The sequence below is a fragment of the Prionailurus viverrinus genome, chromosome B3 (assembly GCF_022837055.1).
Source record: "Prionailurus viverrinus isolate Anna chromosome B3, UM_Priviv_1.0, whole genome shotgun sequence".
Classification (NCBI taxonomy): domain Eukaryota; kingdom Metazoa; phylum Chordata; class Mammalia; order Carnivora; family Felidae; genus Prionailurus; species Prionailurus viverrinus.
Window position 1 is genome coordinate 17,868,673 of NC_062566.1, and position 24,566 is coordinate 17,893,238.

At 43.1% G+C, this 24,566-nt stretch overlaps 1 protein-coding gene across 1 annotated transcript in view; it reads left to right on the forward strand.

Moving 5' to 3' along the window:
* Positions 1-24,021, forward strand: part of CHRNA7 (cholinergic receptor nicotinic alpha 7 subunit) — a 113,632-nt gene extending 89,611 nt beyond the window's left edge. The window contains 6 exon segments of the mRNA XM_047864598.1: positions 5,601-5,680; positions 11,090-11,257; positions 12,037-12,231; positions 13,224-13,310; positions 16,180-16,289; positions 20,623-24,021. Coding sequence (XP_047720554.1) covers positions 5,601-5,680; positions 11,090-11,257; positions 12,037-12,231; positions 13,224-13,310; positions 16,180-16,289; positions 20,623-21,141 — 1,159 coding nt within the window. The 3' untranslated portion in view covers positions 21,142-24,021.
* The last annotated feature ends 545 nt before the right edge of the window (positions 24,022-24,566 follow it).

The window sequence follows — 24,566 nt, forward strand, 5'->3', positions numbered from 1 at the left end:
TTTAAAAAAGAGATTTAAAATAAATGATACCTTGATCCACTGTCTTTTGAGATAGATTGGCTCTCTATTTCTTCCCCCTTTACTTTTTTCCTTCCAAAGTTTTTATTTTATTTTTTAAAAAATTTTATTGAGATATAATTGACCTATAACTGTATGTAAGTTTACTGTGTGCAATGTATTGATACAAATATATATTGCAATTTAATTACCACTGTAACATTAGCTAATACTTCTATCACATCACATAATCATTATTTCATTTTGTGGTAAGAACAGTTGAGATCATTTTTCATCTCTTCTGCTTTTCCGTCCTTCTTTCAAGGACAATGTGAGCTCAGAGGGAATGGGGCGGATTGTACATGAATCCTTATTCATTAGAGTCTTCATGAACCCACATACCTAGTGCCTACCCTCTTTGGTACAGCAGGGTGACCCTGGATTTTTTTTTTCCTCTTTCTTTCAGAATTACCTGCATGTAGAATCATAGTTTAGTGAGTATGTGGCCTGTTGGGAGTTTACTTTCTGGGCTTTCTTGATGGCTGGTCACCCTGTTCTTCTCTCTCAGGGCACTGACAGCCAGACTCCAGGACCAAAGGATTCTGGGGGTGGCATGTTCAGCTTCTTTTCCCTGGCTTGAGGCTGAGCTCCTCCATGCTCCTCAGTGGGGGTCACTGCTGTAGGGCAGGCTAAGCAGGAGGCTGCACTGAGCTGGGTTCAGAGGCTCTGCTTCCCAGACCAGGAGTCAGGGGTGGAACTAGGCACAGAGCAAGCCCTAGGGAATTGAAAACAGGAAGAAAATCTAATCCCAGACCTCCAGGGTTCACCTCTGCTGGCCCGTGCCTTCAATGGCTTCTGAAAGCACAGCTTGTAATTAATTCCATAAGCATTGATTGACTCCTGGATCCTGCAGTCATAGCCACCCACAGTTTGCTCTCAAGCCTCCATGCTAGCCTTTGCTGATGAGGCAAGTGCTAAGATAAGGTGTTGGGGCAATACCTCACTCACCTCAGGGTCCAGACAAACCACACCTTCATGAAGTTTCCCTCAGTCTAGTTAACCTCCAGATATGTGATCAGATCATGCCTTCTGTTGGGGATATCGCAACTTTCCTTTCCACCTGCTGGGGTTCTGCCCATCTTTAGAGCATATCCAGATGCCCTTTCTTCCTGACCACCCCACTAAGGACATAGGGCCTGAACCCTGAATATTTAGGCTAAATATCCCTCCTGTCCGTGGTCACTTTTCAATGACCAAGGCCCGTTGCCCTTGTTGCCCCATCAGTGGTGGGGGTGGGAGCCTGTCTGCCCTTTGCTGGCTGGATAAGGACCCAGGCAGCTAGAGAGAGGAGCCCTCGAAGGTAATGAAGGGGCCATGTGCCTAAGTTGTCAAGAACTCTGTGAGCGCATCGTGTTCTAATATATATTAGTATATATATTCAAACTGTTTAATACAGAAAGGTTCACATGCACAACAGAGCAGAAAGAGGAATAAACTGAGTCCTTGGACCCATCCCAACCCATGGTTATCAGTTTCTGCTGGCTGCAAGGCTGTGTTACCACATGGCCTCATGGTCACTATCTGCTGCCCCCCGCCATTGTACATCACTGAATGCACATAGTGCTGGGCCAGAAGCCAAACAGCACTGACACTGTCACCTCCTGTGTCACTGCAGTGGTTTTGGCTACTCATGTTTTATAGGGACTTCATTACCTGCCTTGGAGAGCTGTTTTCAGACTCAGTTTTTAGCAATAGGGCCCTTTTTCAAACTTTATCTCCAGTTATCATGGCCAAAACAGATAAAGTGGTATTAACATACAATTATTACAGGAGTTTACTTTTATATCATTTATGTATAAAATGGAAAAGAATTCTAAAACTGCCAAAAAAATATTAAGATTTGAATTTTGATAATGATGACAGAGTTACAATTCTGTTTGTCTTCAATATTCTATTTTGGTTGGACCGCATTTAAAAATCAGTGAGTCACATAGGTAAACTGTTGGCTAATGGAAACAGATTTTTATCTTGATTTTACTCATTTGTCTTGTGATCTCAAGAGTCTTCAATTAAAATTGATCCAAATGTATGGAGGAAGAGCTTGGAGGAATTTTTTTTTTTTCCTTCCAGAATTGAGTCACTGATCTAACAGATGATCACAGTCTTTGTTATAAATGTAAAAATCAGGGAAGAAACCCAAGCTTAAAATAAGCAAAACTATGCATCCTCTGTCATGAATCGCACGGTGCTCTCAGTTGTAGCTACAGAGGTGGAAACATGTGCTGGTTCTGAGCTGGAATTGTAGGCTCAAATGTGAAGTTTTAAAAAGAGCAGTGCAAAACTGAAGTCTTACTGGGTAACTCATTCACAAGAGGTTTATAAATACAGCATAACCATGCCAAGAGAAGTTTTAGCTTAAACTTCCACCAAAAAAGGAGTTAAATGGGCCACATGCATTAATCCACTGGTAGGTAGTCTATCCTGAAGAGTTAAAATTTTGTAAAAATTTGAGTGGGTTTGGACTTTTATTAGCATTTTAAAATACAAGGAAATGAGATGTTGGAATAAACATTTACAGAAACTCCAAAGCACATCCACAGAATCTCACGGTTCCTGAGAACTCAGTTTGAAAATCATGATATGATATAAAGTGATTTTGTGAAGGGCCACATTTTCAGCTATTTTGTGCCTAGTCCCAGTTTATCATGTGATTCATTGAGACAGTCGGGTACAGACCACAGTCAAGCAAAGAATATTTGCACCTTGAGCCTGCCCCCTCCTCCTTCTCCCTTTGTGTGTGCTCAGAGTTAAGGAGGTGGGTGTGTCCTTCATCTCAAAGGATTATCCTTTTGTGGTGGCTTAGTCTCCCTCTCTTCCTTCTTCCTCTGCACATCATCACATTTTTGTTTCATATTCACACCCTGACTTTTTTTGTACAGTGTTTTCCGCAGAGTTTGTGGTTGACATTTCTTTTTCTTATTACAGTGATTTTTTTTAATGTGTCTTTAATAGAATCTGTGGTGTTTTCCAGCTTATTTCTTCTCTCCATTGCTCTGAATCTACTTGAGTCTCTTCAGAGACACCTCATATCTTGCTGTAATGTGTAAACACACCCCCTGTGTGCCTTTTCTAGGTCCACTGTACAGCTCATCATGGAAATCCATTTTCTTGATCCCTAGTTTTATTTATTTATTTATTTATTTATTTATTTATTTATTTAATAATTTTTTATTTAAAAAAAATTTAATGTTTATTTTTGAGAGAGGGAAGGGGCAGAGAGAGGGGGAGACACTGAAACTGAAGCAGGGTCCAGGCTCTGAGCTGTCAGCACAGAGACTGATGTGGGGTTCGAACTCACAAACCGTGAGATCATGACCTGAGCTGAAGTCAGACACTCAACCAACTGAGCCACCCAGGCACCCCAATTTATTTATTTATTTAAATGTTTATTTATTTATTTTGAGAGAGAGAGCGTATACACGAGCAGGGAAGGGGCAGAGAGAGGGTGAGAGAATCCCAAGCAGGCTCCACTCTGTCGGTGCAGAGCCCCATGCAGGTGCTAGATCTTGAGCCATGATATCAGAACCTGAGCTGAAATCCAGAATCGGACACTTAACCCTCTGAACCACCCACCTGCCCTCATACTTAGTTTTAGTTCAAAAGTTTATTTCTTCTTTTTCAGTATTCACCCTCATTTTCCTAGAGCTCATCCTCAAGTCTAGCACGTGGGACACAAGCTCTGTAAGGCCTTTAATGTTCTTGAAGGTGCCTCTCTTTGCCTTCATGCTTGACTGGTTTCTTTCAGCCCTAGAATTTCTCTGTGTGATTTCTTTGGCCCTTCCCTCCCACCCATTGCCCCTGTTGTTTCTCCAGCAGCTGTTGAGTGAGTTCTCCTGGCTTTGTACTCTGAAGGCCCTCTTCATCAATGTCTCACATTTCATCTTTGTGATTCTTATCAGCCAGACCTCCTACCTGTCTATAAACATTTATTTCATAAGTCAAAATTTAATTTTCGTATTGCTGTGTCTTACTAAATGCAATATCCTCTTGAATTTCTGTGAGGATATTACTTTTTTAAGGAGCAAAATTTTTTTGTTCCTTTTGTTCACTTCTTCTTCTTGGATCTTTTCTGTGTCTTTAATTGTGTCTCTCATGCTGAGTGCTGTCCTCAAATATCTTGTGACTCTGAGTTTCCCTTTCAGAGGACCTTGGGATTAGAAAAGGCTGCCCCAGCCTCTGCAGAAGTATGCAGCCTTACTACAGGTCCCCAGTTGCTAAAAGGAGAGGAACTTAACTCCTTGGTGCTAGCATTTTGACCCGGCTGCCTGTATTTTCTTGAGGGAGTTCTGTTTCTTTTTATTTAAGGATAGCCAGGATTTGTTTTAATGAGGTATGCTAAGAGATGCAGACACAGAAGTAGCTGTCATGGAGGAAGCAGTTTTTATTCACAGTTCCCTAGAAACAGGAGGCATAGCACACCATGCAGACCCACACAAGAAAACACCGGGGTGGGTCAGGAGGCAGAGGGAGTGGAGGGGGAACATGGGCAAGAGCCTTTGTTGTGGTTTCCATGGAATGGAACTGGTGAGGCAGGATGAGCAGAGTTAAGATTGGCCAGTGTGAATAATTTCAGTGGGCTCTGGGTGATAGGGGCTGTCCCTAGCTGTCTGGTACCTGGCCCTCTGGTTATTAGGGCAGAGGGACAGAGGCCTAGAATATGAAACCCTGATAAAGGAGGTGGCTGGGGTGTGGGCTCTGGATTTGATGGTTTGCATTTGAGGGATACACTGGTGAACAAGTTGTCTGCTGTCTCTGGGAACTGGCTAACCTGGGAGCGGAAGGGGGGCACACTTCATCCAGGGTCAGCAAAGTATCGTAATACAGAAAATAAAAGACATGGATAATAAGGGCTGTTGGCTTTAACTGTTGTTCTTTCTTCCTGTTTTGTGTCTTCTTCCCATCCCCTTTATAGAATTTGTTAAGTGCTGGCTGCAGGAGTTTCTGAACATGGGCAGGGAGGGGGCTGGGGAGGATCTATCTAAAACTTATACCTAATTCTTCTCTCTTCACCTGCCCACATTCCCGTCATTGCTATTCATGGCGCCCAGTATGCCTCTGGGCTCTGCCTATGCCTGGCAACCTCCTGCACTTGCAGCTTCAGTCATTCAAGATGTATTGGATAAGCATCAACCAAGCATTGGGCACATTCAGGAGACTGGAACTAGAGCTTTGAGGACAGTGGATCAAAATCCATGCCTGCATGGGGCTGTCAATGGCAGAGAGCTTCTACCCTACAGATAGATAGAAATTTCTCATCTGCTCCTGTCCTATGAAATTGTCTTCAGGATTGACTTTTGCTAAGAACTTTGTTTTATATGCATATGAAAATCACAGTTCATATGAAATGAGGGGGTGGTGGTGGACATTGGCCTCTACCAACCTCTGCTCTGAGATCTCCCAGGCAGGCTGTGAATGGTGGCATGACCCAAGCGCGAAGAGTAGCACCTGCCAGAGCTATTCCAGCACAGTCACGACAGACCTAAGGACATGGGAAACCCACTGCCTGGCAGTGCTGACTCATGAAATCCTTTTTGTGTTTCTAGTGCTGATGAGCGATTTGATGCCACATTCCACACCAACGTGTTAGTTAATTCTTCTGGGCATTGCCAGTACCTCCCTCCAGGTAAGATCCACTTCCTTTGTCCTCCTGTAGTTAGACAATTTTGGCATGTTTGGGGTGCTAATCCCCCAATGGTTGCTCACACTACTGGTGGGCCTCCTTTGCCTCATTCACAACCACCCCTTCCTGTTTTCTTCCCTGTGTGCTTGCACGTATTTCCTGAACTTGATGATGCCATCTTTCCCTTTTTTTGTCTTGGGGTCATGGCTCAAACTGTCTTTGGTGGCATGTGTCGTATGTTCTTATTGTGTGTCTCATGTTCTTTAAATTGAATCCACAGTGAATGCAAGTCCCCCTTGTCAGGTCATTTTCAGTTCTCCTTAAAACCTGCAAGCTGGGCAACCCTGGCCATTCTCTCCACCCATTTCAGCTCACCATTTCCCCTCCCACCAGACTGCGTATCTTGGCAGGTGCTGCTCTTCAGGTGTTGGGGCGAGATGGTGGACTTGCTGGCTTCTTGAGTGTGTGTGTTACAGAGGACTTGGGTGTTGGGTATAAGAGCAAGTGATTTCAAAGTGGGGCTCATCAATGACTTATTCCTAACTGAGCTTCTCTTCTCCTTCCCAACCAGTTGATGGTTAACTGCTTCCTGGGATTGATTTTTTTCCCAAAAGCCCATCATTTATGTCAATTCACTGGGCCCTGGGCTGTTCACTGAATAATATAGAGCATGAGGAACCTGGGTTTTAATGATTTGAGGCATGTAGGTATTAACAGAGTTTTAGAAATCTTTGAGATGATTTTTTACATGTTCTTTCCAGGATTATTTCCCCACTGCAACCATTTAACTTCCTGCGCCCAGGCAATCTGCAACCACCCCCCACCTCACCACCAACACGCACACACACACACACACACACACACACACACACACATACACACACACACACCATACCCACACACCTCCCACCCCCTGCACAACACATACATGCGTACACATTACACACCACCTACCAGAAAATGTCCAGGGTTTCCCAGATTGCAGGTTTTAAGGAGAACGGGAAATGACCTGACAAGGGGGACTTGCATTCACTGTGGATTAAATTTATAGAACATGAGGCACACAAAACACCCCACATATATACCTGCCCCATACACATACATGCACCACACCACCCCCCGCATACACACACACACCTACCCCACACACACCTACACACACCACACCACCCCCCACATACACACATGCCACACTATACCCACATACCTACCACCCCCAACACAACACACACACACACACACACACACACACACACACACACACATTATACACCATACACATACCACAAACCCCACATATACACCCCACACACATACCTCCCTCACACATACCCACACACCAACAACACACCCCCCCACATACACACACTGTACACCACACGTATACCTTCTTATTCATTTCACAGCACAGCAAAGCTGGCCTTGCCTCCTGAGTTGTTGCTTAAATGCTCTTCCTCCTTAGTGGAGGATAAGCATCCCATGGGCAGATTCCATGTTTATACACCTTAGAACCACCACTAATCAACCAGGTACCTGTCCATAAATGAATGTGTAAGTGATTAAATCTATCAAAGGCAGGTAACTCTCAATAATGTTTGTACAGACTGAAGAGCTATAGATTTTCAGGTTTTCTGTCTTAAAGCACGTGCTTCCATTTTACTTTCCCCAGTTCCTTCACCCCTCCCCCAGCCCAAGCAGGCTTTCCACCTAACAGTAGGCCCCTTGGAGACTGAAGCTATGGGATGAGCCTTCCATCACATGCACAGACATTCTTTTTCACCAGGCTGTGAGTTGCAGCTTTTATTATGAGGGCTATTTTAAAAAACTATCTCCAGTAGTCATCAGTATACAAGAATATGGTGTTACAGATTGTTTTGAAGGCTGAAGCTATTTTCAGCTACAAGAAGCAGTACTCCTGAGCCCCAAGCTGCCTGTGTGCAATAGCCCCCTCTGGGGCTTCATTCCTGTGTCCCAGCCTCCATGGCCCCAGGAGCCTGGTAAGGACAGGCATGTTGTGCTGTGTGGGAGTGTGGGAGTCTTCCATACATTGGCAGGAGAAGTTTGGAGCTTTCTGGTCTGGGGCAGCAAGACTGTACCCTGGGGGTCATGTAGAACAGATCTGGGATGATGTTCTGTTCATGTAATGAAGCACAGGCAAAAAAAAAAATGTTTTGGGTACAAGATTTGAAATAGAGACTTGGTTATGAAATTACCTTCTTTTCTATTTCATATTTTTATAACAGCTTTATTGAAGTATAATTTACATATCATACAATTCACTGCTTTTAACTGCATAATTCAATGATTTTTAGTGAATTCACAGAGTTGTACAGCCATTACCACAATCTAGTGTTAGGACATTATTTTTTTAAGGTTATTTATTTTGAGAGTGAAAGTGCAAGCAAGGGAGGGGCAGAGAGAGAGGGAGAGAGACACTCCCACACAGACCCCGAGCTATCAGCGTGTAGAGCCAATATGAGGGTCCATCTTATGAACCATGAGATCATGACCTGAGCTGCAACCAAGAGTCAGACGCTTAACTGACTAACCCACCCAGGCGCTCCTAGAACATTTTTTATCACCCTGAAAAGATCCTTTGTGTTGGTCTGCAGTTAATCCCCATACTCACTGCCAGCCTCAGGCCACCATTGATCTGCTTTCTGTCACTAGAGATTTTCTTTCTCTGGCCATTTCATAGAAATGGAATAATTCAGTTATAGAGTTACATTTTCTACAGGCAATGTAGGTTTGAAGGGATCTAGCCCATTAATGGGAGGGCAGTGTCTGTATTGACTTCCAGATGCCCATGAACATTGGGTGTAACACTGAACATCATATTTAAAGGGACTTGAGGGGACAGGAAATTATTACCCTCTCCTAACTTGGTTGTGGGGTGAGGGTTGTGTTTGCAAGACTGTTACATCCCTTCCTCCATTCATTCTTTTTTAAATTTAGTAGCAGAAATGTACAGAGCTGACTCTGTCCGCAGGAATAGAGGCACCCTTAGTTAGCTCTTTGTGCCTTCTCTTGCCTTCTGGCCTTTCTCTGGGCAGGGAGGAGTACATGGGCATAAATTGCTAGAAGGGTTTATCTGGTCTCCTCTCTGACCTGGAAGAAATTCATTCCCAACTTGTCTTAGCTTGGACTTACTCTTTTTCTTTGTTTTTTTTTTAAATTTTTTTTACATTTATTTATTTTTGATAGAGAGAGACAGAGCACAAGTAGGGAAGGGGCAGAGAGAGAAGGAGACACAGAATCTGAACCAGGCTCCAGGCTCTGAGCTGTCAGCCCAGAGCCCGACGTGGGGCTCGAACTCACAAACAGTGAGATCATGACCTGAGCCGAAGTCAGATGCCCAACGGACTGAGCCACCCAGGTGCCCCTGGAATCACTCATTTCAATGGAAACTGTCACTTGTGCCCAAGCGCTATGCCTTCAATTTAAACTTACCAGTCTTTGTTCTGTTCGTGATCTAGAATTTAAACTAGTTAAAATTATTCCCTACATACATTTCTAGATAACCAAGTATTTTCTCAATTTTTAACATAAGGAAAATGCCCACGCTGCGCCCCCCCCCAACCAAACAGAGACACACAAACACACACAGACACAGACACACATATTCTTTCATATTCATATCCCTTTCATATTCTGCTTCTAAATAAACCCTTTGTCATTTTTATAAATTTCTCTGGGATTTTTTTCTATTCTTCTTTCTTATTATTTAGAGATTGAAGATACACAGGCATGGCAAGTTTACAGAACTTCTAATTCTTTGCACAGAAATCCCTCAGAACAGTCTTCGATGGAGCATAAAGGTGTTGTCTTTGAATTTAAAAAAAAAAAAAACACAACAAGAAAGCTTCACCCAAGTTTTCTTTCTAGACATCTCCCAAAAATGTCCAAGCTTATTTTGGACAGGTATAGCTGTAGTTTGGAGGAGCAGGGGCTGAATGCTTCTCTACTCACCCCTAGTCTAGATGCCCAGAAGCCTACGTCACCTCCTCTGGAAGGGAACACAGGTGGGTCAGAACAATGTGTGCATGAGGCCCTCCTTAAAAAGACGTGCTGAAATCGTAAGTAATGTATTGTATAACTCGTCAGCCCTTTCCTAGGCCATGAAGAATAGGCACTGCATATTATGAACAGCATATTGAGGATCGAAATCAAAGGATTGCTCTGTATGTATGTATTTATTTATTTGAATTATTTATATTTTAAATTTAAAAATATATTTTTTATATTTAAAAATTTTTAAACATTAATATATTTATTTTTGAAGGAGAGAGAGAACATTGCGGGGGAGGGGCAGAGAGAGAGGGAGACACAGAATCTGAAGCAAGCTCCAGACTCTGAACTGTCAGCACAGAGCTCAATGCAAGGGTTTGAACTCATGAACCGCGAGTTCATGACCTGAGTTGAAGTCAGACACTTAACTGACTGAGCAACCCAGGCACCCCTATATTTTTTTGTATTTTAAAATATATTATTTATATTTTAATTTTTTTCCAGCTTCATTGAAGTACAGTTGGCAAATGAAAATGTAATGAGGTGTACAACATGATGACAATGTACATATACATTGTAAAATGATTTCCACAATCAAGTTAACATATCTATCCCCTCACATGGCTGAGTTTGGTTTTGCTTTCCATGAGAATGTTTAAGATCCACTCTCAGCAAATTTCAAGTATACGATATTTTTAACTAGAGTCAGCATGTAGTACATTTGAGCCTTAGAATTTACTCATCTTGTAACTGAAAGATTGTCCCCTTTGACCAACCCCTCTCTGTTTCTCCACCACCCCCAGCTCCTGGCATTTCAACACTTCTGTGAGTTCAGTTGTTTCCTTTTTTTTTTTTTTTTTTTCAAAATCTACATATGAGATCACATAGTATTTGTCTTTGGTTTATTTCACTTGGCACAGTGCTCCCCAGCTTCACCCATGTTATTGCAAATGACAGGATTTCCGTCTTATTTTAAGGCTGAATAGTATTATCCATTGTGTGTGTGTGTGTGTGCGTGAGAGAGAGAGAGAGAGAGAGAGAGAGAGAGAGAGAGATTTGATAATCTTTGCCTTTATTTATTTGTCCATCAATGAATACTTAGGTTGATTCTGTGTCTTGGCTATTGCAAATGATGCTGTAATGAACACGATGAACATGGGAGTGAAGATATCTCTTCCAAGTAGTGATTTTGTTTCCTTCAGATATATACCCAAAAGTGGGGTCACTGGATCATATAGTAGTTCTATTTTTAATTTTTTTAGGAATCTCCATACAGTTTTCTTAATGACTGCACCAGTTTACATTCCCACCAACAGTGTGAGATGCTGTGTATTTAAAGCAGTCACCTTCTATTTTAGTCACCTTCCATTTCAGTTTTTCTGGCCGTTTTCATTGTCCACATAGGCATATTCAAGAGCTCCTGTTACATTGATGTGCGCTGGTTCCCCTTTGATGTGCAGCAGTGCAAACTCAAGTTTGGGTCCTGGTCCTACGGAGGGTGGTCCTTGGATCTACAGATGCAAGAGGCAGATATCAGCGGCTATATCCCAAACGGAGAATGGGACCTTGTGGGTAAGTCTAGCAAAGACATGAGACCAGTGGCCTTGTAGAAAGCCACTTTATTCCTGTGCTGGCTTTAAAAGTTTGGGATTTTCTACTCTGCTTTTCAGTGTGAACATTTATTGAACCCTGCAGCAATCTCTGTAATTTATTGAGAGCTATACAATGAGAACAACAACCAAAAAAAAAAAAAAAAAAAAAAAAAAACCAATTAGAAAATTCAATGCTTTCCATGAAAAGTATGCAGTTAAACAAGTCAGTGCTAGTATAGGCATCTTTATATTAGAATCTGCTCCATTCCTAAAATCAGGCTGGACAGTAAATTGCAATTCGTGGGAAACTATATTTGATGATTTTAAATAGAAAAACAATAATTACATTTATAATGGTGTAAAGCTTATAATGTATTATTTATAATCCTGGTGTCTTAGTCCCTTCAGGCTGCTATAATGGAATACCATAGACTGGGTGGCTTATAAACAATAGAAATTTATTTCTCACATTTCTGAAGGCTAGAAGTTTAAGATCAAGGCACTGGCAGATCTGGTGTCTGCTGAGGGCCTGCTTCCTGATTCATAGATGGCTGTCTTCTGGCTGTGTTCTTACATAGAAAAGACTAGGGAGTTTTCTGGGCCTCTTTGAATAAACAAATAGTTTATTCAAACACTGATTATCCAGGTTTTTAGCACTCAACAAACCCCATGGTCATTTGTGTGATATGCTCATTAAAAATAAACAAGCAGGGTAATTTTATTCAGACAGTGGTTCCTTCCCACCCCCTGCTAATGAAGGAATCCCAGGCAAGCGGAGTGAGAAGTTCTATGAGTGCTGCAAAGAGCCGTACCCAGACGTCACCTTCACAGTGACCATTCGCCGCAGGACCCTCTACTATGGCCTCAACCTGCTCATCCCCTGTGTGCTCATCTCTGCGCTGGCCCTCCTCGTCTTCTTGCTCCCTGCAGATTCTGGGGAGAAAATATCCCTGGGTAAGTGTCCTGATCTTGGGTGGGAGTCTGCAACAGGACAGGAGGCCTTGCCTCCAGGTCAGTGCTGTAGGGATAACTGTGGACAGTGCAGGACTTGTCACGGCTCTGGGTGCAGAGATGTTGCAGAGCCTTCTTGGTGCATCACACACTGACCTGCCAGCCCAGGGCACCCGACACCACAGGCTCCTGATCTAGGCTCCATGCTGGATGTCCATGCCCTCCTGAGAATCTGAAGGATACTGTGATCCTGCATAGAATATAAAAATGCCCAGGGAGAGACTACTGAGTTCTGTCCTGAGGGGCCTTGCTTTCTCCTCTCCTGCCACCCAATCCTGTTCCTTGGTAGCAACTGACCACCAGCATTTGTTATGGACAGGGAACAGTTTAGTCTAGTACCAGTTTGCATCTGTATATTGCTGTCCACAGGGTGATTCCTTAAGATCCAATACAAAGATAAGAAAACTAAGATTTGGAATGGTGAGATGAATTTCTCAACATCTTAAAGAGTTACCAAGGCCATATTTAGTACATGTAGAAATCATCCTCAAACCCGTGTCTTAAGTGCAAGGCTCAGACACGTTAAGTGACTTACGAGGTAAATAGCAAAGTCAAGACCAAAAGCCAGGTCTTTGGATAGCATGTTTTTTTGTTTTTGTTTTGTTTTGTCATGCTATATGAAACTACCTCTAGATCCTAGTGTAATAAAGAAAATGAGACATACTTGTGTTGAGTTCCGTAATTCATTTTGTATTGTTGTTCTAAAATTCTGGCTCCTAAACTTATCTCTATCTAGGACTCTGGTAAATGATGAGAAGTCCCCAGAAAAAATGGCCATGCCTATATGTACAGAGAATTCTGCATCTAGTTTCAGGATGTCACTCACCCCTCCCCCATACCTCTGTAGTTATTTGAATGTCAGGTTAGGCACAGTTAAGTGGAATTGAGTCCCTATAATCTGTTCTATCTCAGGCACCTTTGTGTTTATGTTTCAGGGATAACAGTTTTACTCTCTCTTACTGTCTTCATGTTGCTGGTGGCTGAGATCATGCCTGCGACATCTGACTCAGTGCCCTTGATAGGTAAGCAAGTGTTGGGCCTCTCTTGAAGACACAGACTTAGAGAGTACCCAGGATTTCCTAGCATGGAAACAGAGCATAAATCTGTCCTCCGTGCCCTGAAGAGCCCCCAATCCTCTCTTTTCCATAAGGAGTGACTATACCTATAGTGACTATATACCTATAGTGACTATAACTATACCTGAGTCATTGTTTTTCCACAAATTCTTTGCCAAAATGTAAGGATCTCACATTTTAACTCTTAGCCGTTGTTTCCTGAGATACCTCAATGTCTCTGTATAAAGTTAAAGCTTGTGAGGAAATGTAAACAGGACAAATATATTTATATTTTGGCCAAGACAGATGTAAGGCATGACTTTCTGCCCAGGGCAGGATGGCAGAAATAGAAGACAGCATCACTTGTTGCTACACCCCTCTCTGGATTGGAATAAGCAGGAACACGCAAAGGGGTGCTCAGTGGTCTAGTGGTTAGGATTGGTACTCTCACCAAGAGCCAGGGTTCCATTCCTGGTTAGGGAATCAGACCTCCAGCCAGTTTTGAGAATGGGAAGCAAACGTTCTGACAGTGGATATTAGGTTTAATATAAGAATCCCTACTCTAGTTTGGTGATGGAGATCAGAAACAGGAAAGGAGTCTATGATTATTCCTGTTGATCCATGCCACCTGAGGGCTGCCATATGTGGTTAATTAGGGAGGACAGGAGTAGGGGAGCTTATATGGATACTCCCAGGCTTCACAAACTAAGAAGCCAAGGCTCATCTTTGTGGGGTTCCCTTAATGTGTAATAGTTTGGCCAGAGAGAATAATTGTTGGTATGAAAAGCCTTTGTGGGTGTTCCTAGTTCTCTCAGTACCATCCAGAGAGCAAGGAACCATGTTTCAACTTGAGGGTCTGACCCCATTATTTCTACCTTCGAACACAATACTTTCAATAGAGACTTTCAGCAGAAAGCACTCCCTGTGGGGCAGTTGGCAGAAACTGCCTTGACTGATGAACCAATGGGGAAAAAGCATGGTTGATGCATAGCCTATTTCTAGAAAGATGTGATGCTGTTGGCCTCTGACCTCTGTTGTTGAGACTTCAGCTGTGGGATCCTTTGACCATGGACACCTCCACAAGTCATTGTATTAGTCTTCTAGGGAGACCACAATAAAATTTCACAGACTGGGTGGCCTACACAACATAAATATATTTGCTTACAGTTCTGGGGGTTTGGAAGTTCAAGATCAAGATGCCAGAAGGTTTGAGATCTTCTGAAGCCTCTCTGCTTTACTTGCAGATGACCCCCTTCTTGCTGTGTCCTCACATTGGTCTTGCTGGGTGCATCCTTGGTACCCCTTTGTATGTCCAAATTTCCCGTTCTTATAAGGACACCAGTCATAATGAATCAGATCCCACTCTAAGGACTCCATTTTAACTTAATCACCTCTTTAAAAGGATGGTCTTCAAATACAGTCACAATCTGAGGTACCACGGGTTAGAGCTTCCACATATAAATTTAAGGAGGCCACAGTTCAGCCCATACCAGTAAGAGTTTTGTTTACTACCCTTCCCTTTCTTAGAAATCCCTGATGCTAACTTTAAGCCTCAAATGTCCATCTCTGGCAACTCCTCACCAAGGTACCTCTTGGTCCCCACAGTGGGGCAGTGAGTTCCTTCCTGCCTGGAGAGAAGGAAGTGTTCTTAACCAGGTGTGTGGTCACACACTTAGCCTCTGCACCAGAATGTCTTCTGCTTAGACCTCACCCCCCTTGAGCTGAAAGCCACACCAAAGTTCTAATAATCAGAGTTGCTGATCAAGGAATGTCTTCCTTGTGTCAGACTTTCTCCTAGATCCTGGGCTCATATAATTGCTAATTCTTGCACCAACCCTGCAAAGAATGCACTGCTTGCTATCCCTGTTATATTGGTGAATAACCTAAAGCCCAAACAGGCTGAGTAGCCTGTGTAAACTCACAGATGGCAGACACTGGATGGGGGCAGGGGGTTGGGGGAGGGCTGTTTTGGATGCTCCATGCTGCTTCTCCTTGGGGCCAAGATGGAGAAACCCATTCTTGCCCATCAGAGCTGAAGCTAATGTTCTCCTGGAAAGTCACTGCCTTCCACATCTTCCTCACACAACTGGCACCTCCTCCTATCTCTCATTAGATGGGGCCAGACTCATTTTCTTAACTTTTTTGTTTTTAAATGTTTATTTATTTATTTTGAGAGAGAGAATGAGCAGGGGAGGGGCAGAGACAGAGGGAAAGACAGAATCCCAAGCAGGCTCCCCACTGTCAGTGCAGAGCCTGATGCGAGTCTTGAACTCACAAATCATGAACTGAGCCGAAATCAAGAGTCAGATGCTTAACCAACTGAGCTACCAGGTGCCCCAGCCTCGTTTTCTCCACTAATACTAGCTATCCAGGCCTCATAAGACAGCCGGTGATGCCCAGGTTTGCCCTTGTTCCATCCCCACCCCCAGCACGTTCACAGCCTGTAGTCATCCCTGTGGTGACCACACCCTCACCACCCAAGTGTTTTCAGTTCCGTGACAGTCCACATCCTTTATCCTGGGAACGATCATTTCAGCATCTGGTGAGGCTCTGTTAACCCTCAATGAAGGAGGCAATGGACGGAGTTCAAAACAGTGTAGTTAGGTAGGCCAGGCTGCTTTCGTGGACAGGAAACCAGGTCTCTGTGCTCTGGGCTGGCCTCTGCCTGCCAGGAATGTGGACAGGAGTCTGCAGGCCTGGAGGTGGCCCTGCCCTGCTCTTGGCTTCACCATCCAGCCCCAGGCAATCAGTCACCACCGTCTGGGTCTGCCTGCCACCCTGTGATAATTGTGCCATGGAGGCCCCAGGTCTCACCCTGTGTCTCTTGTCTCTGCAGCCCAGTACTTTGCCAGCACCATGATCATCGTGGGCCTCTCTGTGGTCGTGACAGTGATTGTGCTGCAGTATCACCACCACGACCCCGATGGCGGCAAGATGCCCAAGTGGGTGCGTTCCTCCTGTGCTTCACCACAGGGAGTCAGGGCTCCTCCCCAAGCGAGGCTCTAGGAATAATTTATTTATCTGAAAAATCCCACACACAGCCCAGCATTCCTAAACAGAACCATATTTCTCATAGCACCCCACCCATCTACATTATTGCATGGTCTATATGTAGAGGACAGTTCTGGTGAGCATGCTCTTAGGCTCCCATGGCATTGTTCTTACAATTGGACATTCCGGAAGAGGGCTCACACACAGACTGCTCTGTACATTTTGCTACCATAGTGTTTGTGAAACTACTTTTTGCATGTACACCACAGAGAACTGTGCAGTGGTTGGAAGCAACAGACAAGATAAGCACACAGCCATGTGGTTGGATCTTCCAAACAGAATGAGGAGTAAAAGGGTAAGAAAGAGTGAGCCATGTAATAACCTGCGTAGTCAATATATGTAGGAATGTAAACTTACCACAGGCCTATAAAATAAAGGTTAGTAGTTACCAGTGGGGAAGGGAGTATAGGATGAAAGCTAAAGGATGAAAACCAAATGATTGAATACAACAGCCTGTTGTGTCAGCCCAGAGCATGCCACACCTTACCAGCACCTGCTTAGCACCGGCATGCAGGCTGATGCTTACCTAGTCACATGCTGTGCTCCTTAGGAGTCCAGTATCTGACGCTCACCTGACACTCAGGAAACCTTGATTAAGGCCACATGGGTCCTGGGCTTTCCTCACCTCACACCCAAGGCAGGGGAGGGATGCGCCCCATCCAAGATACTTACTTGGGCCCTGCAATCCTTCCAGTCTTCTTGCCCAGAGAGCATAGCCTAAGGGCAGTAGGAGCTAAAGGAGCCTCTTATGTGAAAACAAGATTGTTTTTCTTTGGAGATCTGTAACCTTGCATCCAAGTTCAGAAAGGAGTCTAGCACTCACCAACTTGCTAAAATGCAGCTGCAAGAAGCAAGATGCCTTTTGTGAACCTCCAGCAACAGGGAGTTTCCAGGCCTTCTAAAAATATTCATTGTGCAATAATTTACAGTTACCCAAAAGTGAACTTAAGAAAAACTACTTAAAAAGAAATGGCTTTACCAAGTTAATGTGTCCTCTTAGATTCTCTTCCATAGGAAATTCTTACACTTAACAAAAACTTTCTCTCATAGCTCATTGCATCAGCAGTAGAGTGAGCTCCCAGAAATGGTGTTATCTCCCACACACGTCTAATCACTGCAGTCCGTTGGCTTGTTTTAAGAAGGTGCCCTCATTAAAAGCTGGGACACATCTGTCCACATTAACCTGCATTCTCGTCTGGCTTTTATAACCCTGACACACTTTCTGTCTACCCATCCTTCCATTTGAAATAAGTAATACAGTTACGTGTTCCCAAAGTCAAAATAAAAGTAAAATTGTAAGGAAGGATATCAGCTCTCATCCCTGCCCGTCACTCTGCTTCCACCACCAATATTGATGGCCATTTCAATTAATTCCTCCATTATCCTTCAAGTGTTTATTTATGCAAATGTAAAGCTAAAAATATATATTATTATTTCTTATGTTTAAGACATGAAGAAAAAACAATTTTACCAACCTGGTAGTACTTTAGTATCCAGGAAAAAATATTTTTTTTAATTGTTTTTAATTTTAAATTTAAATTTTGAGAGACAGAGAGAGAGCACAAGCAGGGGAAGGGCAGAGAGAGGAGACACAGAATCTGAAGCAAGCTCCAGGCTCCCAGCTGTCAGCACAGAGCCCAACATGGGGCTTGAACTCATGAACAACAAGATCATGACCTGAGCTGAAGTTGGACGCCTAACCAACTGAGCCACCCAGGCGCCCCCAGAAAGAAAATCTTAATTAAGACAATATGCTAATTATTCACCTCTCAGCACAAATGTGTCCAAACCAATGGCTGCAAATGAAACATGAAGCTTGTATGTCTCGCTTTCAATTTATATACCCTACTGCATTTTTCTTTCTTTCTGTGTGTATTTGAAACATAAACAGCCTCCAAGGAACTTTTATTATGATGTGTTGCTATGAAGAAGATACTGCCGGTGCAGCGGCATTATGTGACATTTGCACAGCCAGACACAAAACCATAACCTAATAGAAGAGGTCATGAGCACAGTTTGATAAGTGCCAAGAGGATAATTTCATCTTTTGAGATGCTTTAGCCTTGAAAGCTAATGATTCAGGCCATGGAATTCAAAATAGACCTGGCAGCGTGGATAATATTAGTTTGAGATGTGCCCCAGGGTATGCACAAACACCCCCTGTCCCCCCCCCCCCCCCCACCACCACCACAGACACGCCTGGCCTTAGTTCTCTGTGTGCACAGTTGCCTCTGGGTTTGGATGCATTCATTGCCCACTGCACTCCCTTGAGCTCTGGTTCAGTCTTCCCTGTGCCTTCAAAGTGCAGGTAGGGGGTGGGCTGAAGTCACAGGTGTTTTGAGGAAGACATTGTAGACCCTTTTACAGATGAGGCTGTGGAAGTCTAAACACATAAGTAACTTGCTTACTATGTGGCCTTGAGCCAATTTATTAGCCTCTTTGAAGCCTCTCTTTCTTTGTCTGTAAAGTGGGGAGATTATACTCACTTCACAGAACCTCTGAGAGGCCCAAGTGAAATGGCATGCCTTAGGAGCCTCCTGTGGAGGGACACATGTGGGGCCATGTGGCCCTGCCCCTTAATGATCACAGAAAACCCTCCAGGGTCTGCAAAAAGCCCTTTCCAGGCTCTGGAGGTTTGTCCATAGAGTGTGGGCAGGATATATAGACTGCCATCTGCTATGAACAAAAGGTTATCTTTACAGCTTAAGTGAACCTGCTCTTATGCCTTCTTGTTCTTTCATTACCTTTCTCCAGACCGGTCTATTGAAGTTATCTCTGATAAGATGTTATAAAAACGATTACCGAGAAAGTGCTGCAGGCATGAACTTCACAACTTACTGCCTAAACTTATAGATGTGAAACATACCTGCTATGTTGCTGATGGAGTTCGCCCACAATCATAAACCAAAGTTAAAATCAATATCTGGATAATTTCAGGGAAAGAGCCTAGTTTTCACACACTTGTCTAAATAGGCTTCCAAGAATTTTTTTTTTTTTTTAATCTGGATTGAGTCTTCACATGGCTCCCTTCTTTTCATTAAAGGGAAAAACAAGAAAGATCAGTGATTTCTCTCGAGCATCTTGTATGCATGTGGGCGATATATGTTGATAAAACACTTTAAACCAGAGATTGACAAACTATGGCCTTGATGGTCAAATCTGGCCCACCAATTGTTTTTGCAAATAAAATGTTATTAGAAAAAAGCCACGTTTGCTTCTTTACATGCTTTCTATGACTATTTTGTACTTTATTAGCAAAACCGAGTAGTTGCAATGGAGACCTTATGGACTTTATTGTGTGGCCCTTTAAAGATAAAGTCTGCCAACCCCTGCTTTAGATTTTTCCAAGTACTTTCCCACATATCATGTTACTCAGTCTTCACTGTGTCCTGATGAATTAGGTTAGAGATTCCTAAACTTCCCTGGTTCACAGCACCTTTAGTGTCTCAGGGATTTTTTCACAGCCCCCGGGGCAAAACAAACAAACAAACAAACAAACAAACAACCTAATGGCTCTCTCTATTACATCGGTCAAAACAACTTAATAAGTATTTATGTCCTGACCACTTAGCACCTGTTGGTACAGCACAACCTCTCAAATCTTAGGAGCACACTACCCTAATTTCCTGTCCCATGTTGACTTTCTTGGCACTTGCTTTTCATCAGGACAACAAAAATTGCTTTGTAATGATATGTCATCACCGCAAGGGATCTGGTGTCTCAGTCTGGACTGCTTCAAGTTAGGCGTTCATGCAGCATCTGATAGGTGTCACAGGGTCACCCTTGAAAATCTTTAAATCTCCAGGGGTGTGCCATGGGACACTAGGGTGCCTTACAGGCAGTTAGGTATGATGGCTGTTAGTTACAGTTGAGGAAAGATTGGAGAGGGAAAATGACTGGTCTTATTCACACAGCTCAGGCAGGACTCTCCTAAGATAACCCTCGCCTCCCACCTGCTTATCTGTCCAGAGATTGCTGTGTGTCTGCCACTGAGAATTCACTCAATCCTGGGGGGCCTTTCTGCATTGCCTTCATCTGCGTAGCTCACATTTGACTCAACCATTGTAAGGCGTTGGCACTGCCTGCCTGTGGAAACTCACCCCGGAAGGAGCAGGGGCATGTCACCCTTTGGGTCCACTAAGTAGGGCTGAGGTCCTAGGATCACCTTGCTGTTAGGATCAGCTGAGGCTCACCACCCACCCTGCTAACTGCCCCATTGTCTCCCCAGACCAGAGTCATCCTTCTGAACTGGTGCGCATGGTTCCTGCGCATGAAGAGGCCCGGGGAGGACAAGGTGCGGCCGGCCTGCCAGCACAAGCCGCGCCGCTGCAGCCTGGCCAGCGTGGAGATGAGCGCGGTGGCAGGGCCACCGACCACCAACGGCAACCTGCTCTACATCGGCTTCCGCGGCCTGGACGGTGTGCACTGTGCCCCCACCCCCGACTCGGGCGTCGTGTGTGGCCGCATGGCCTGCTCCCCCACGCACGATGAGCAGCTCCTACATGGCGGGCAGCCCCCCGAGGGGGATCCTGACCTGGCCAAGATCCTGGAAGAGGTCCGCTACATTGCCAATCGCTTCCGCTGCCAGGACGAGAGTGAGGCCATCTGCAGTGAGTGGAAGTTTGCCGCCTGCGTGGTGGACCGCCTGTGTCTCATGGCCTTCTCCGTCTTCACCATCATCTGCACCATCGGCATCCTGATGTCCGCCCCAAACTTCGTGGAGGCTGTGTCCAAAGACTTTGCTTAATCTGGTTCTGGTCCCCAGCATGTAGGAAAACGCACAGACAGGTGATGTCATTAGCTTGGGGATAATTTGGGGTGCTAATCCCATAGCCACACTAAATGTGAGGACACTGATGTACCCGTAGCTGTCAGTCATGTCGTTACAGTCTCCTTGTTCCTTTCAGTAATAGGATCTCAGCACGTTTTTGTTTCATCCTCTTAGAGGGGCTCCTTGATATCCTTGGAACATCCTTAGGGTCCCCAGAACCACTGAGAGGTCATTTTGCCCATTCCCCAGTGCCTGGTGAGCCGTTTAGAGAGGTCAGAGTGGCTCAGGACTGCCAAGGGAAGCCTGTACACCTGGTTTGCATGCCTGCATGTCACTTGCCAAGAAGGCCTACATGAAAATTCAACATATGCTTTTGCCTGTTTACAAACCTAGATTGAAAAAAATAATAATAATAATAAGCTGCAGTCACTAGATCCATTCAAATTATTGGTCAAAGGAAACAAAACCAAAACTAAAAACCTAACTGCTGGTGTTTTCTGCAATTCAGGTTTTATTTTTCTCTACCATAGACAGTTGGTAGAGAGAAACAGTTTTATGCTGTTCCTACATTTTAAAACACACACACACACACACACACACACACACACACACTTGATCTTATAAATTATGCTTTTACCAGCCTGAGTCCTGCCAGTCTACCCTGTGGAGGGAATTAGGACAGACACAGATGTGTGTTCATTCTGAACTAGGACTAGACCCAGGCAAGTCAGAGGGATTGCTATAGCTCCTAGTGACTCACATTTCCTGTGCGGCCCCCAGACACTGGGGACTTGAGTCTGCTCTATTCTGAAACACCCAAAGGACAAATAGAGTTCTATTAGAATTACCAGCCCAGTGTAATAGCTAGGGGTTAAATTAAACCAGCTATGTATTTCTTTTTTTTTTAATAATATATTAGATATTTCACATGTACTAGAGTTGATTAGTGTTAGAAACTTGTGGGTTCATACAAACGCACAACATAAAGTGAAAATATGCCAAGCTTTTCTTTACGTGTCAAGGCCAGGCTTCTCGTTCCCTGTATGGCAGGAACTGGGAAGGGAATGATGTGGCCACTGGCTTTCCTGGATGAAAGGCCAATGGAAGTCAACAGAAGGGGCTGGCAGGCTAAAAATGGCTATACAACCAGTAACTCCAGTCTCTGGTTTTTAGGGATCTGCTTACCCACAGCTCATCTACCCCAATGTTAGCCCAGAAAGGTGGCTTGAGCAGGTAGATTCCCTGGAGATAAGTGTTTTGAAAGCCAGGGAAACTTTAATTTTAAACCTACGTGGTGACATGGTTCACCACTTAACATAATCCAGCTGACCAAAATCACTTTGCCTTTTCCCATTCTCCTTATTTTTTAATGACAGGAGAGGGAAACACAACAGAACCTCTCCTGTTCTATTGTTTCATATAGTAACTGCTCAGAGCTCAAAACTACAGAAGGCTTTGAGCTCCTGGGGATCTTTAATTTGCTTCTAACCCCTGAGATGGGTATATATTATGAGGGAAGATTAGATTTTCAGAGGAAAAGAAATTGTATACCTTTCTCCAGCCATTTATTTCATTCATTTCTGGGTAATGAGCATGGATTGGTTTGCACTGAGGAATATGGAGGCTTGGTGCATGCTCTGTGGGCACGTAAGCTCTGTGGAGGCTTGTGCATGTGGGCACGTGAGCACTGATTGCAGCTGCAGAGAGGATACCTTGTTTATAAGGCAGTTGATAAATAAAAGCATTCCAGCATCACACCATTGGGAATATGGCTGTTCTCAGAGTTTACCCATTCTACATGGGATAGATGAACAATGCACAATCTTTTCTTTTTGTGTTTATTTTTTTTCTATTTTAGAAATCAGTAGAGGTGTTTTGATATCTAAGAGAATGTTTCATTTGTTACTGCTATCTGAAAATTAATGTCTACAACATTTTTCTTTGGAAAAAAACTTTTTTGGTTTTGTATTTTATACAGAAAAACATAAAAAAGCAAATAAAAGTATGTTGACCACTAAAATCATGCTCTGCCATTTTAAAAAGTAATAATAAGGAAAAGATGCACATGTAGTAAAAAAAAAAAAAAAGAGAGAGAGAGAAAGAAAGAAAGAGCAAGCAAGAAAAAGAAAAGAAAAGCATGAATGGCCACAGGGACCACCTATGAGTGAGCTTCTGAGGACTAGGAGGCATTTCCAGAAGGGAAGAAAAAGAAAGGGAAGGAGGCCAGGAGAGGGAGAAATGGGGTGTGGAAAGAGACTCCTTTTTTTTTTTTTTTTAACCACTCATGCTATGCACACAGCACTCTGCACTTTGCTTTCTGCACTTAGTGTTTTATCTTTACATAACAACATATAAAGATCTACCTCATTCTTCTTAATAGCTGCTTGGCATACCATTGTCTCAGTGGATATAATTTCTTTGGTTAGTCTATTAGTGAACATATAGAATATTTCCAGTTTTTACTTTTATACACAAATCTGTAATTAGCATCCTTGATTTATATTTTAGCATACTTTTGTGACTATACCTTGGTGTAAATTCTAAGTTGGAAATGGAATTGCTGGATTTAAGGACATGTGCATTTAACATTTTGGTAGGTATTGCCAAATTACCCCCCAAAGACCGATCAATGGATACACCTACCAAGAGTGTAATGAAAAGGCCAATTTCTCAGCTTTCTCAACACTATTATCAAACTTAATATTTTTTTTCTAATCTGGTGACAGATTATATTGCAATGTTATTCTGATTAAGTTAATTTTATTATAAATGGAGTATCTTTTCAGATGTTTTTTGTAAATTTCAGTTTTTGTAAATTTATGTCGTTTATACAATTTACAGTTGGGTTATTTGGCTTTTTCTTAATTTGCCTGTGTACTTTGGAACTTTTCTGTCTTATGTCTTGAAAATATTTTTATTTGTTTAGAAACATTTTTATTTGTTTATTATTTATGTTTTGATGTTATTTATTTTGTAGCATATATAAAGTTTTAAGTTTTATGTTGTCAATTTATCCATATTTGCCTCGGTAGATCCTGGGATTTGTTTCCAGTTTTAAAAGGCCTTCCCCATTCTGATTATAAATAAATTTACTCATATTTTCTTCTAAATTCTTATGGTTTCATTTGTTTAACTTTACATCTTCTTACTCCCTGGAATTCATTTATTACAGGAAATTAAGGTAAAAATGCATTTGTTTTTTGGTTGGTCACTTGTGCCAACAAAATATATAATGGGGTATCCCTGTAAGGCAGTTAGTGTTTTCCCCATTTTGATCAAAATGCCACCTCATTTGTAAACTAAGTTTCTCTAAGTGTTTGGGGCTATTTTTACTCATGATTTGTCTAAGAATGCCTTTCAAATCTGAAGCTTTATCCATGTTAATATCAAATACTCAAATA